Source organism: Aplysia californica, unplaced genomic scaffold (assembly GCF_000002075.1).
Source record: "Aplysia californica isolate F4 #8 unplaced genomic scaffold, AplCal3.0 scaffold00064, whole genome shotgun sequence".
Lineage (NCBI taxonomy): Eukaryota > Metazoa > Mollusca > Gastropoda > Aplysiida > Aplysiidae > Aplysia > Aplysia californica.
This window is the reverse complement of record NW_004797334.1, coordinates 1,884,551-1,898,064: the sequence shown is the minus strand read 5'-3', so window position 1 is coordinate 1,898,064 and position 13,514 is coordinate 1,884,551. Positions and strand designations below refer to the sequence as shown.

General features: G+C 42.6%; 2 protein-coding genes across 2 annotated transcripts in view; one reads left to right on the top strand and one right to left on the bottom strand.

The window, feature by feature from the left end:
- Nucleotides 1-8,641, bottom strand: part of LOC101847317 (serine/arginine-rich splicing factor 4) — a 24,562-nt gene extending 15,921 nt beyond the window's left edge. The window contains exons 1-2 of the mRNA XM_005093472.2: nt 8,536-8,641; nt 362-1,769 (exon numbers count right to left, since the gene is read on the bottom strand). Of these exons, the coding sequence (XP_005093529.1) occupies nt 362-1,753 (1,392 nt within the window). The 5' untranslated portion in view covers nt 1,754-1,769; nt 8,536-8,641. The remainder of the gene's footprint in view (nt 1-361; nt 1,770-8,535) is intronic.
- Nucleotides 8,642-8,744: 103 nt separating this feature from the next.
- Nucleotides 8,745-13,514, top strand: part of LOC101846798 — a 10,620-nt gene continuing 5,850 nt past the window's right edge. The window contains exons 1-3 of the mRNA XM_005093469.3: nt 8,745-8,821; nt 10,946-12,578; nt 13,009-13,077. Coding sequence (XP_005093526.1) covers nt 11,004-12,578; nt 13,009-13,077 — 1,644 coding nt within the window. The 5' untranslated portion in view covers nt 8,745-8,821; nt 10,946-11,003. The remainder of the gene's footprint in view (nt 8,822-10,945; nt 12,579-13,008; nt 13,078-13,514) is intronic.

Below are 13,514 nucleotides of genomic sequence, written 5' to 3'. Positions count from 1 at the left end.
GTGTGTGTGTGTGTGTGTGTGTGTATGTGTTACAAGAGAGTAACAAACACAAAAGGGAAGGGGGACAGATCCGGACGATTAGTGCTTGTGATAGGAAAGAAAGAGCAAATCACACAAGGCACCCGACAACCACCCACTCAGAAAGCGGTAAACAAAAGTCAAAGACAAAGACTAGCATCGGAGAGACTACGAAACCGTACATTTCACAACGGATAAATCTAAACAGTATCAGTAAATGAGGGGGGGGGGGACTTTAAAGGTGACTCACCAAACGTCAACAGTACATTATCAGCTCACCAAACGTCAACAGTACATTATCAGTAAATGAGGAGAAAAAAATAAAAAAATAAAAGGGACTCACCAAATTCTCTGTCTCTATTCGCTTCATCTCCCGCTCCCTGTTGATGGCGGAGGCAGTGAGCTTGTAACTGCTGGGGCCTCTCGGGTACTGTTGTTTCTTCTCCCCGGCATGCACCCTGCGCACGATCTCTTTGAGCAGCCGCTGGTTCTCGCGGTCAATGTCTCTGCTCTGGTTTTTATCGAAGGTATAATTCGACTTATCGCTCCTTTTCAGGGACATCGGAGCGAACATGACCCTGCGGGAGTTCTCCTGCAGTCGCTTCTGCTTCTCCAGCTCCCCGACGGCCTTCATCAGAATCTCGAGGTCAAGGCCGCTCTTTTGCCGGTCGGGGTCTTCGTCTTCGTTCTCGAGGTCTGCGTCCGATATCGGCATTGCCCGGAACTTCATTTTGGAAGACCCCCCGTCGCCAGCAGCAGTCATCCTGGTCCCGTTTCTCTTGCCCTTCTGTCTGTTGCCGCCGTTGTTCCTCGGGGACTCCATTGGTGACACGTCGGTCATGTCGCTGTCAGAGAGAGAATCGGAATCCGCTTTGGTCCCTTTACCGTACCTCCTGTCTCTCTCTGACCCTTGACCTCTTTGGCCTTTAGCTGTCTTTGGTCGGTTTCTTTGGGGCTTCTCCTCGTCACTCCTGCTGTCCTCTCCCCACGCCTGTCTTTTGCTCCCATTACCAGAAGCTCTTCCCCCTCTCCTGCTGTTAGAATCACTTTTATTCGAAAAAGATTTTTTCCCAGCTCCCACATCATCCTCATCTGAATAGGCGCTAGAACTGTAATCATCTTCTCCCAAGCGGGAGCGGCCTCTCTTTGGCATGGTCTCCTCTCGCTGTTTGGCAACTGGGTTCGTGGGACGACCTTCCTTTTCATATCGACTGTCGTTCACAGACTTACTAGATCGAGATTCTGAGTAGCTTTTTGAGCGGCTGTCATCGAGGCTACTAGAGCGAGAGCGAGACAGCCGCTTGTCTTTGGACCTGGATGGACTGCGACTCCTGCTTCGCGACCGACTGGTTGAGCTCAGAGACGAAACGGATGACGAGCGATGGGAGTTTTTTCCTTTTTCTTTTCTTTGGTTCTTTTTCTGAGATTGGTTATCCTCACTGTCTGACACAGAATCTGAGGAATACTCCGAGCTGCTGCTCCGGCTGGAGACACTGCCAGACGGAGACCTCGCCTTTCTGTTGCACTCACTCACTTTGTCGATACTGTCAGACTGTCCCCTGGTACTTTCCTGATGGAAAGCAGGTTTGGCACTGCCCGGTCGTGGTCGCGTGGGCGGCTTTGATGTCGCTGCACGGGGCGGGCTTGATGGTGGTGGTGCACCATTCTCAGCGTTGCGAGGAGACTCGAAGAAGTCGAAGTCAAGACTTTCCCCCACGTCTCCAGTAGAGGCCATACTGTCCACTCACTGCCTACGGGAGAAATTGTAATTAAAAAGATTAATGACCACCTCACAAAACTGTGCGTCTCCCATTTTGGATCCTTTACCATACCTCCAATGGTCTGATATTATAGACATAGTAGTATGTCAGATTAAAATTAAAACATTCATCATAGTAGTCACAACAGTCAAATCTTAAGACTTGACAGTAAACAACAGGACATGGAAAGACCTCGACACAAATCTATAGAGGTAAATTGGAAAGTGGGCCTACACTGAGGGTGGACCAAAGACTGGCAGACAGATATAGAAAAAAACAGCTGGATAAAAGGCAAAGTAAATCCCACCTTATACAAAGCCTGAAAGGCTGTGGAGACCTTAATACAGCATCCCACCAGACGTGGGGGAGTTGTATCCCTGTTGGTGAACAGCAGGCTATTTGTACCTTTTCGTCAACTCGGTGTATGGAAACAATGAGCCTTTAACTACTTTTTAACAAAAAATGATGAAATAGTAAAGGTTCAACGCCCCCTATCAACACTAAATTAGGTAAATCTAAGAGGCGGTACCTCCCAGTTTAACGTCCATCCCCAAAAGGATCGAACCAAACAGGAAATTCGCGTGGAGTGCCTTTCCTAAGGAAGGACACAACATATAACGGATCTGACGCTCGAATCCCCGGACCCACAATCTCAGGCTTACGAGTCCAGTAGCCTAACCACTAGTTTACCGACGCCACAACTACTTTTCAATGATATTGTATTGTAAAGTTTAATTATATCTCGGTATCGAAGGAAGAAAAAAAAGAAAAACGGGCACAAGACTACAACTAGAACAAATCTACAGGGAACACTACCTTTTAATTGAATTGATTGTACATCCAGCTAATTGAGGAGGATAATGAATATTCTGGACAGACTGGTTTTATCCTTGTACTTGTTATATTTTCCATGTCAGTGATTGTCAGTCTATCTACCCTATTCACGAGAAAAAAATTAAAATAAAATTTTGTAAATATAAAAACATTACTTTCCAACAGATTGAACTTACTTTGGGTGTAGAAAAGTCTTGAAAAGAGAATAATTATTTCAACTGCTTAAATCTCTGGGACTTCTCAAGAAGCCTACATGACATGTACACTGTTTAAATCCTCTTCGTGAAAGAGTGTTAGGTTGGTCTGCACAGTTCTCACTGTGAATGAAAATACTTTTTCTTTTACTATACCAAATAATTTTTTAACAAATTGCTCAAGGGACAGTACAGTCGAACCTGCTCTAACCGCTACTTGAAGCAAAAAGGAAAAGTATCTTTACAAACACTTACTTCCCATTCCCCCACTGTATTTTTTTTACATTACTTTTAATAACACTGTCTAAGATCATCTCCTTCCTAAGACAGTAACTTTTCTCCTCGACAACACGTAGCAGTTGTAGCAATTTTGACTATATTATATCGTTCATCTCACAGAAGTCAGTGTTAATCTTTCTGTTAAAAATCATTCTTGCTGGTTTCAGTTTGATTATATTTGAGATTACCAACCAATGTGACTTTTCAACTAGACGAAACTGTTATTATCTAATGTATCCCAGGATATGTCACAAAAGCATGAAATGCTATAAATTCTGCTTTTGGCAAAAGTAACCTACTTCTCATAAAAGCACGCAAAACCACCATTATCCAGTTCCTATTGCAAGACAGTAATACAGAGCACATAAAAGAATACTTATTATGGCATAGCCTCTTGTCGAGCCTTCAAAAAGACAATCAAAGGATGCAGACAAACATTGATTGTGAATCATGGGGAAAAATAACAGTGCGCATAAAAAATGTTGTAACACTGCACATCCCCAGTAGGGGTGAGATGGTAACTTCAAATGAGAAACAGGCCAGACAACAGAATTATAATTGCAAAGTTTTGTGCCAGCCTTCTGTCAAAGAGGATGACCATAATATTATACATTTTAACACCATACTCTCTCATCAAACCAAGCTCGATTTCAAAACTTGTACCCATAATTAAAAAAATGACAAAGTAAAGCCGATTTAAATGCTTTAGTGACATATCCAGTAGTGACAGTTTGAGTCTCAAATTGTATTTCAATCTATTACTCAGCTCTCAATTTTCTTCTGCATTGGCCTACAAGTTGTTAGGAATCGCTAAATCCGTCCTGCAACTTGGACACATTTGTACATGCCTGAGTTAGAGGACGGCCAAACTTGATGCCTAGTTGTATTGATTTAGTAAATCATATAATGGAGTTTGGAAACAACTTCCAAAAGAGTAATGAGAGTCAGTATGACCGATTTTACCTTGGTATGGAAACAGTGGAAGAGAAAGTGGTTTTTACCTCAAAGGAAAAGTGGGTGATAACGCCATTTGATTGACAAAACAAGTGTACATGCTTTTTATCATATGATGTAATTTCACTCTGTACATTCTGTAATGCCAGATGAACAGAGATGCCAGGGTATTGATGTGTTTTGGTATTTTTGTATTAAATTCCTTTATGGTGACATCATGATGAAATCAATAGATAAAAAAAAAGTATGTTGAAATCTAAGAAGCCAGCATTCTTCCGCATTATATAATGTTGAGTAATTAATTTTAAACAATACGTGACACATCAAATCTGCCATGACCATCGGCCACCTGTACAAACGGCCACTTTGAATTCCCCCCCTTGCATTTTTTCTATTGTATTTTAACTGTGTAAAACGGGCCAGTCTAAATCGACCACAGCCACCCTATTTTATCGACCCACGGCCAAATTTGCCGTCCTGAGACGTCCAGGCTTTGTTAAAAATGATGCATTTCCCCATGACGCTGTGGACAAGCGGTCATAATTCATTCACCCGTAGTTTATTCTCAGTCCCTCCAATGGTCGAAATGGTCATGTTGCTTACATGTTTTGTTTGAACTGTATGTGTGTGGCGTGTGCGTGTGTAGGTCGCTCCCAATGATTACTCTTTCAAGTTGACCAACGGTTAACAATAAATTTTCATCTGCTGGTCAGGGAAGCGTGTGATCTGTCATAATCTAAAAGCCTCGCCCACAACTCAGTCCGTAAACCTAGTCAATAACAATGGAAGTCAACACAAACTGGCGACAGAGGCGTCGCTCGATCGCAGAGTGGTGGCAACCTATTTTTGTTTGTTTTACTGCAGCGCTTGGCCTTCCTCGTCTGACACATTTCATTCTGTTTTGACCTTTCACGGAAACATAATTTTAAAACAAATAATTAATAAAACTAACAAAAAAAATTCCCAGAACAACGTCCTATACTCATCCCCTTTCCAAAGAAAAGAACAACGACAAAATAAAAAATTTTAACGAGGCCTACAGCAGCTACAGTTGGGACCTCGACGATCAAAAGCAAATGGTTTATTTTATTTGGTAATTTAAATTTAATTAGTCCAGCGTACGACGGCCTTCAGTCTAAAAACAACCACTTTTCTCCTTGACAATGCGTGGCCGTCTTACACCGGCGGTTCGACTGTAAATTTACATTGTAATTAGTTTTGTAAGAACCGTACAACTCAGACAGTCGGCAGATGGCGGTTTAAATGGGCAAATAGTAGGCTATGTTTATATAGTCATTCCTTTATCATGTACATATATATATAGGCAAAACCTGGCGCTAAGTAGGCCCTAGCCGTCGAGAATGGAAGTGGAAAGGAAAGTGAGCTTCTGCACTGTTTCCGAAGAAAAATCGGTGCTTTTTCGGTAGTTCCCACCCCCCTTATTTGAGCCTGACCTACATCTAGATCTAGATCTATAGATACGTTTGATTCGCGGTGAGCTAAGACATCAAACCTAACAACTGCAAAACATTAAATAGTGGAATAATGTACATCACATAATCTTCTGTTATAACTGTTAGGTAACGTATCGGAATTTAGACACTACCTTTCTTCTACTCAGTAGTCACTTTTCGGTTACAGTGTACTATAAGACTATAATAAAACCAAAGAGCCTTTTCAGACGTGCGTTTCTTTACTCTCTCTATATCTGTTTGTACCCACAAACCGATCAATATTACATGGTGGCAGTGGTGGGATCACGCCTTCAGCCAGCATACGATCAATTTCGGTCTTGACTTTTGGCAGTAGAGGGTGTGCGACTTTTCGTGCTGTGTACAAGCACACAGGATCAGCGCCTTCTTGTAGCTTGATCATGTATGGGTCTTTCAGTTGTCCTAGTCCTTTGAAGACATCAGGGAACTCTCGTTTGAAATCAGAAGATGTCTCGTGGACTGCATTGAGTCTGGCAATGAGACCCAGCTTTACACAAGCTGACCTGCTGAGTAGGGCATGTGGCTGGTCTTTTACAACGAATATTGTCTCCTTCATGGCTTTTTCTTTGAACTTTAGATCAGCCTCAAAGGTGCCAAGAGTAGACAGAGTTGTGTCACCAGGGCCTTTTAGAATTTTGCCGCAGCTATTGAGAGGTTGACTTGTGTCCACACTTCTGTCTCCGATGACAGAGACCGCAGCACCAGTATCAAGCTTGAACTTTGTTGGGACGGAATTCAACTTGATAGCCGATCACTCATCTGGGCTGTCGACCTCGTTCACAGTGATGGAACCTAAAAAGTCTGGGGCCTCAGCTACGTGGTAGGAGTTGACTCCGACTTCCTGAACTTTGGGGTGACTTCGGCAAACTGCTTTATAGTGGCCTCTCTTGCCACAGGAACCACAGACTGCCGACTCGGCAGGGCAGGCGTCTCGTTTGTGGCTAGGGAGGCGACCACAGTATCCACAAGGTCTCTTGGAACCTATGTGTGGAGTGTGTGGTTTGTGCGGAGGCCTTGAAGCGCTTGACGCACTACGCATGTTGTGTGGCTTTGTTGTGACTAGCTCAACTCGAGGTCGTACGGGGGTGTCTGGCGTTCATCACGAGCTTCAGCTTGTCGGCTTACTTGTATAGCCTCACTGAGGGCGAGCTTGAGCTTCAGTTGGAGCTGTTTGGACAGATCATCGTCCCTTACTCCGACAACTATTCTGTCTCTTATAATGAGCTCATCTTTGAGGGCTCCATAGCCACAGTCATCTGCGAGCCTGTGCAAGTCTTGGATGAATATATCGACACTCTCTCCCGGTAACTGAGTGCGTTTGTTGAATTTTGCACGAGCGAAAATGATATTTTTGCGTGCATCAAAGTGAGTGTCAAACGCCTCTATCACTTCTGTGTATGTAGCGGTGCTTTCCTCGACTGCCAAAGTCGTGAGGATGTCGTCGGCTACCTCCCCCATAGTGTACAGTAGAGTACTGACCTGCTCTGACTGCGACTTGTTCTGCAGACCCGTGCACGAACGAAACCTGTTGAAACGTTGTCTCCAACGAGGCCGTGAAGCTTCTTCTCAAGAAAGCCAACAACCCGTACACTGCCTTCCTGCTATATCGGGCTACTCCTTTACAAAACGGGTATGCCCCAAGTGAGCTCCTCATGGGAAGGAAACTCCAAACCAAAGTTCCCATTATGCAGGACAACTTACAGTTACTTACACCCAAGTTATGTTGTGATATACCCTCTATTCGTCAAAGGGAGGAGAAGAGGAAAGAGATCATGCGTTTGCAATACAACAAGAGACACGGTGTCAAATCTCTTCCAGAACTTTGCCCCGGTGATTTTGTCCACATTCGAGACCTAGGCCGACCGGGCATCGTTAACAACAGACACCCCAATCCGCGCTCCTACACAGTGACCACTGAAAAAGGGAGCACCGTCCGCCGCTACAGAAGTCATCTCGTGGCTACCCCAGAGCCTACTACAACACAAGAGCTCGGAGACAACACACCGTCTTCGACACGGCAACCTGACACCCCAAGCCCTGCTCGGGAGTCCGCGCAAACGCCGGCGGCCCCAGCGCAGACACCACGGGTCAGCCGTTACGGCAGAAAAATCAGAGTACCAACGAGACTAGACCTGTGACCCAGTGACTGTGTGACCTATATTTAGCTCTGTGCTTTAAATTCTAATCAAAGTCTCAAGAACTCTTTAATTAAGTGTTGTAAACAAGTGAAACTTATAGAGATCTATTAAAATTTAGATGATTAAGTACTGGGACAATAACTTCGGGGGGGAGATGTGGAATAATGTACATCACATAACTCTTCTGTTATAACTGTTAGGTCACGTATCGGGATTTAGACACTACCTTTCTTCTACTCAGTAGTCACTTTTCGGTTACAGTGTACTATAAGACTATAATAAAACCAAAGAGCCTTTTCAGACGTGCGTTTCTTCACTCTCTCTCTATCTGTTTGTACCCACAAACCGAACAATATTACATAAATTATGGTAAAATTCAGGGGGGCATGCCCCCCTGAAACCCCCCTTCCTATTTTTATTAGGTCTGGGGGGCAAGCCCCCCTGAAACCCCCCTACTCTTGTGGCCCAAACCCCTGAGAATAAAATTGCGGGGTGGGAACTAGATCTGCCGACTACCGAGAAAGCGCCGAAAAATCAACCAGATCTAGATTCTAGATCTAGAATCTAGATCTAGATTTAGATTCTAGATCTAGAATCTAGATCTAGGCGTATACAGCGTTCATGCTACCTTATTCCAGACGTCTAAACGGACTGATAATAACATTTCATGGTCCAAAAAAGTCTTAACTTGGACTCGACTCGATCAGTTCGAAAGGGTGGCAGTTAAAAATCAATGTTTTTTCAACCACTTCCAGAGGTCAAAACACAACCGAACAAATTTCATTTAGATCTAACATCTTTTGAATACAAACCAGTTTATTCCAAAATTGAAACTAGATGAAAATAAATACATATGTACACTTACGTTCATGGACTTTCTTCTATCCAGAATGAATGAAACTCAAAACATTGCCACTGTGTCAACCATTTTGTAAATCTTGTTTTAGCAACTGTGCGACGCTACTCGTGTGATCTCGTGCAACACGGTAACATACGATAAACAAGGGAGGGCATTCTGATTATTTCACTCAGGCCAGCCAAGGCCTTTTGTTTCCTTCCGGTTTCGTCTCTACAAATTTATTAGCAGCGGGAATTTATGAATGAACCAGGCCCACCAAAGTCAGCCGTATTAACAGACTGACACCCAAACGGTTTTTGCATTGTCGCACACAGTCTGTATCACATGCTGGCGTTTTCACTTTGCCACTACAATAGATCTAGAATCTAGTGTAATAATAGGCAAAGTGAAAACGCCCGATGTGATACAGACTGTTCAATAACCAATAACATAACTCATTGTATCAATTTTCAAAATAATAATAAATAGGTTTTGGGGGGAGGGGGTACTCTCATCTTTCTAGCATGCATGCTTATTTAATGTAAATAGATCTGCATGCTAGTTGCTGGGCTCCCTTTACGCACAAATGTGCGTATATTACAGTATTAAACCTGCAGATTACCCCATTTAAGTTTTGGTTGTTTTGAGCTTTACTCTTTATAATTTCATTTCTGGGGTTTGCATACGCCTTAAAACGTAGGTGGTGTGCGTCTGGCAAGCATTATTTTCCCCCTTTTCTATCCCAATTTTTTAAAGCCGAGTCAATGATTTGACAACACACCCACACACATGCACGATCGTCACCTTCTGTGTCAGAAAAAGTCGACTAGTCCGTCTAGTCGACCTACTTATATTAGCTGAGTGCAGTTTCCGGCAACACCGGCTGGCTTCAGCACAGAAGCTCCGCCCACATTCTAGTGGCTCACATTATTTTGTCGGTGTCGTGCCTTGTGTTTATCCCTAGCCTACCATGAGATTACCCCTATCCTTCTTTAACACACACTAGTAAACATGAATTGTCCGCCATCGAAAGTGTGGAAAGACTGAAATGTGAACCCTGGGATGGCTCTGAAGAATAATGAATCAAGTTTATTTTCCAAACCTGCCACTCATCCCTGCCCTAAATCTCAAGCATCCCGATTTTGATCGCATGTAGATCTACCCCGATTCTTTTTGGGGTTTTTTGTTGTGTGTTTTTTGTTCCGTCTGTAGCGCCCGGTTTTGCGAAACTAAAATCTTACTCTGCCTTCTTTTTTGTTGTGGGAAGCACTCGTTAAACTTTTTGTCAGCAGAAACTCGGTGCACTATTTTGCGAAATGTCTTTGTCGAATTTGATAGTTGACTCACCAAAAGTTGTGTTGGATCTTTGCTCACACGTGTTATTTCAACTATAATGGAAGTAGTATTGATTTGGCATTCCGACCTAAGACATTCTCAAGATCTACTTTCTCCAAAACATGCTTTGTCCGAGTTCTGGTTAGTCGGGTCCGTCATCAAGACCCTTCAGTAAAACTGTTTCAATCGCGCGTTAGCACCACGTGACATGACTTCGGCGAGTGCATGTGTCGGGGATCGTCCGTTGACGAGGTCAATTTAAGTTCATGCGCCCCGGTTGAAGCGTCTTTCGGGACTTGTGCGCGCGCATACATACACATACACCACGCACACGTGCGCGCGCGCACAGAGGATATATATGGATATAATAATGGACACCCTTGGAAATCTTTTAAGTCAGCTTGGCAGTGACCTTGGTGATTTGTCGTTGATCCCGATTTTTTTCACCAAGTCCTATTTTTTTTTCCCACTTAGATCTTGACTTTTAGATTTCAGAGAGTGGCAGGTCTATTTTTATTGGTGTATTATAATTATAGTCGAAATTGATCCCTATTGGTTTGTCAACTTTATTTTATTTTTGATAGGCCCAACTACTCAACCACCACCACTCTTCCCCCCTCCAAATGGACACAACTTAATTCTAGTCAATATTACTCATGTATTTCTTAAGTTAATTAAAAACCTTTAGCATTCAATCATAGTCATGGTCACTGTGTGTGTCTGTGTGAATGTGCGTTTGAGTTAAATGTTTACAAGCAAAAATTCTCACTATAAAATTATGAGACATTGACTTTTACCCTTTAAGTTTCTAAAACGAGGGTTTAAATACCGTTAAGATGGTTAACCAAAGAGTGAAGGAACCTCTTAAGTTGGCCTGAAAAGGGGAGCCCTGTAGTTGTAAATTATTATAGAGTCTATGTATGTTATATCATAGTAGGCTATTTGCACGCTCATATGAATTTATCATGCAGTTGCGAGCATCGTAAAACTCTTACTAAACTAGATCTAGATCTAGATCTAAATTATTATGTTTAATTTTGTTCTGTATGTGATTAGTATGATCTAGTGAAAAAACTGCATGCACTCATTCTTCTTTTTTTAGGACAACGCACAACGACATATTCACAAAGCTGGCCACTCCAACGACAACAAAGTTCAAAATGGAGAGTGTTCCAAGCTTTAGGGTATTTGTGCAGTCAGTTAAGCCAAGAATGAAATCTCAGTATCCTTTCTTGAGTCAAGAACAGATCATGCTAAAGTTGAGGCACCAGTGGAAGTTCTTGGACTCTTCAACTCGTCAGAATTACGGCAAACTGAGGTCGAAAAATCGATCTGGCTTCAAACCCAGTGTTGTTTCTATAAAGAATAAGGGAAGTGGCAAAGGAAGTCTACAATTAGATGAAGAAATGAAGGACTTGCACAGCAACTTCAGTGACGTGACTGACACCAACTGGAAACCCTACCAGGCTCATAAAACGCCGTCATCCGGATTTTATGGGAGCAAAAGAAATGACAAAAAAGAAATGACAGATTCCCAGTGGGTGAATATCACCTCCTGCCCAAAGCCCGTGGGCAACAAAAGTGGCCCAAAGCCGATCTATGGCCGGACTGAATCGTCAGACGTGGACAGCCTTAAAAAAATGCAATTTGGGACTGAGGATGCTGTAGCTGATTTGCATGGGTTTGATGAGGATGATAACGAAGAGGATGCAGTTTTAATGTATCGACCAGCTGAGGAAGAAGACACGGATGAAGGAGACATGTCATCAATGAGCTGTATGGAAGCCACTGAGCATGAGAAAAAAGGTCTGAATAAGGACTCTGAAATTAATGACAAAACGTTCCAAAAGTATGATGCATATGAGTACAAGACAGAAACGCCTAAAGGTAAGAGATCGAGTAAAAAATGGAACAAACTGATGTCTGAAGCCAAAGATGTGTCAAATAAGAAAACAGAAGCGATGTATTCCAAAGTGGCCTTTGGAATAGAGGACGCAAAAGAACCTTTTTACGTTGTGGCGGGGGATCATTTAACTGAAACTAAAATCAAAGAAAGCACCAACCCTAAAGAGTCAAACACAAAGGGGAATGAGAGGCCAAATAAGAAAATAAGAAAGAATAGAGAATTCAAAGAACAAGAGTCACTCTCTTCTGCTGTTAATGACAACGAAATCACTCAGTCGTGTTATGGTGAAGACGAAGAAGGGGGTGAAATGCTTTCTTCTAAAATCCAGTATGAAGATGAAGGAGATATGCTTTCTTATCGGGCCAATAATGAAGAAGATGAAGGGGATATGTTTTCCTCTAAAGTCCATAATGATGAAGATGAAGAGGATATGCTTCCTTCTCAAGTCAAGAACGATGAAGATGAAGGAGATATACTTTCTTCTCGAGTCAATAATGATGAAAATGAAGTTGAAGGAGATTTGCTTTCCTATCAAATGAACAATGGTGAAGATGAAGGGGGTATAATACTTTCTTCTCAAGTGAACAATGATGAAGATAAGGGGGGTATAATACTTTCTTCTCAAGTCAACAAGAGTGGCCCGTCCGCCACACGGCTTCTACCTCCCCTCGATGGTAGAGAGTCCGAGAGCCCAACGGCCATCACCCTGATCAAAGCCAAAAAGAAGCTAGAGAGCCTGACCTCCCCGTCTGATGAGCCAGTTGAGAAAGAAGCGTCCGGTTGTTCCAGCACGGTGAAGACTCTATCGAACCGCTGTGATGAGAATAAAGTGAGTCCAAATGTCTTATTTTAATTATGAAGATCACTACGTACATGTACATGATAATGGGTCAATTTTGCATCATGAGAGAGGAGAGAGAGAGAGAGAGAGAGAGAGAGAGACAGACAGACAGACAGACAGACAGACAGACAGACAGACAGACAGACAGACAGACAGACAGACAGAGACAGTCAGAGAGAGAGAAACAGACAGAGAGACAGACGACAGAGACAGAGAGAGAAAGAGACACAGAGAGAGAGAGAGAGAGAGATAGAGAGGGATAGACAGAGACAGAGGAGGGGCAAGGAGATTATAAGGTCCTTGGTATTACACAACAGACGCCAGAGCAAAGATATTATTATCATTATTATTATTATTATTATTATTATTAATGGAAGGGTGAACGCAATTTATAATGCATTGTTTCATGTGCCTGCAGTTTGATTGGTTTGATAGTCTCACCGATGACAGCCATCTGCAGGGAAAGACCACCACGGACATGAACTCTGTGAGTACCAGTAACCGTTAGCTTTCATCATCAGCGGTGCGGTGCCGCTTTTCCGAAAAAGTCCAGAAATCCGGATTTTCTTAAATTGTCCCCGTTTTGTAATAATGAAATATTATTACGTCTGATTTCACTTTTATTTTTTTATTTTAACATCTAATATAACACATTAATTTGGTAAAAGATAGTCTTGATACAAGACGCATGAGACAATATGATCCGTGAATTGCGAGTCCCCGCTCGAACGTTTCCATGGGGTAAGGAAAAAAACCGGGAATTTTGTTTTGTTTTGTTATCCGGATGGCCCTTCCATTTAAGCCTAATAACTGGATATTATATTAATTTGAAAATGTTCTCGGACTCAGACGCTTTGAATGTGAGCAAATTTATTTTGTATATGTGCCTGTGGAAACTTTTAAATTTGAGAGGTGTTTTAATTT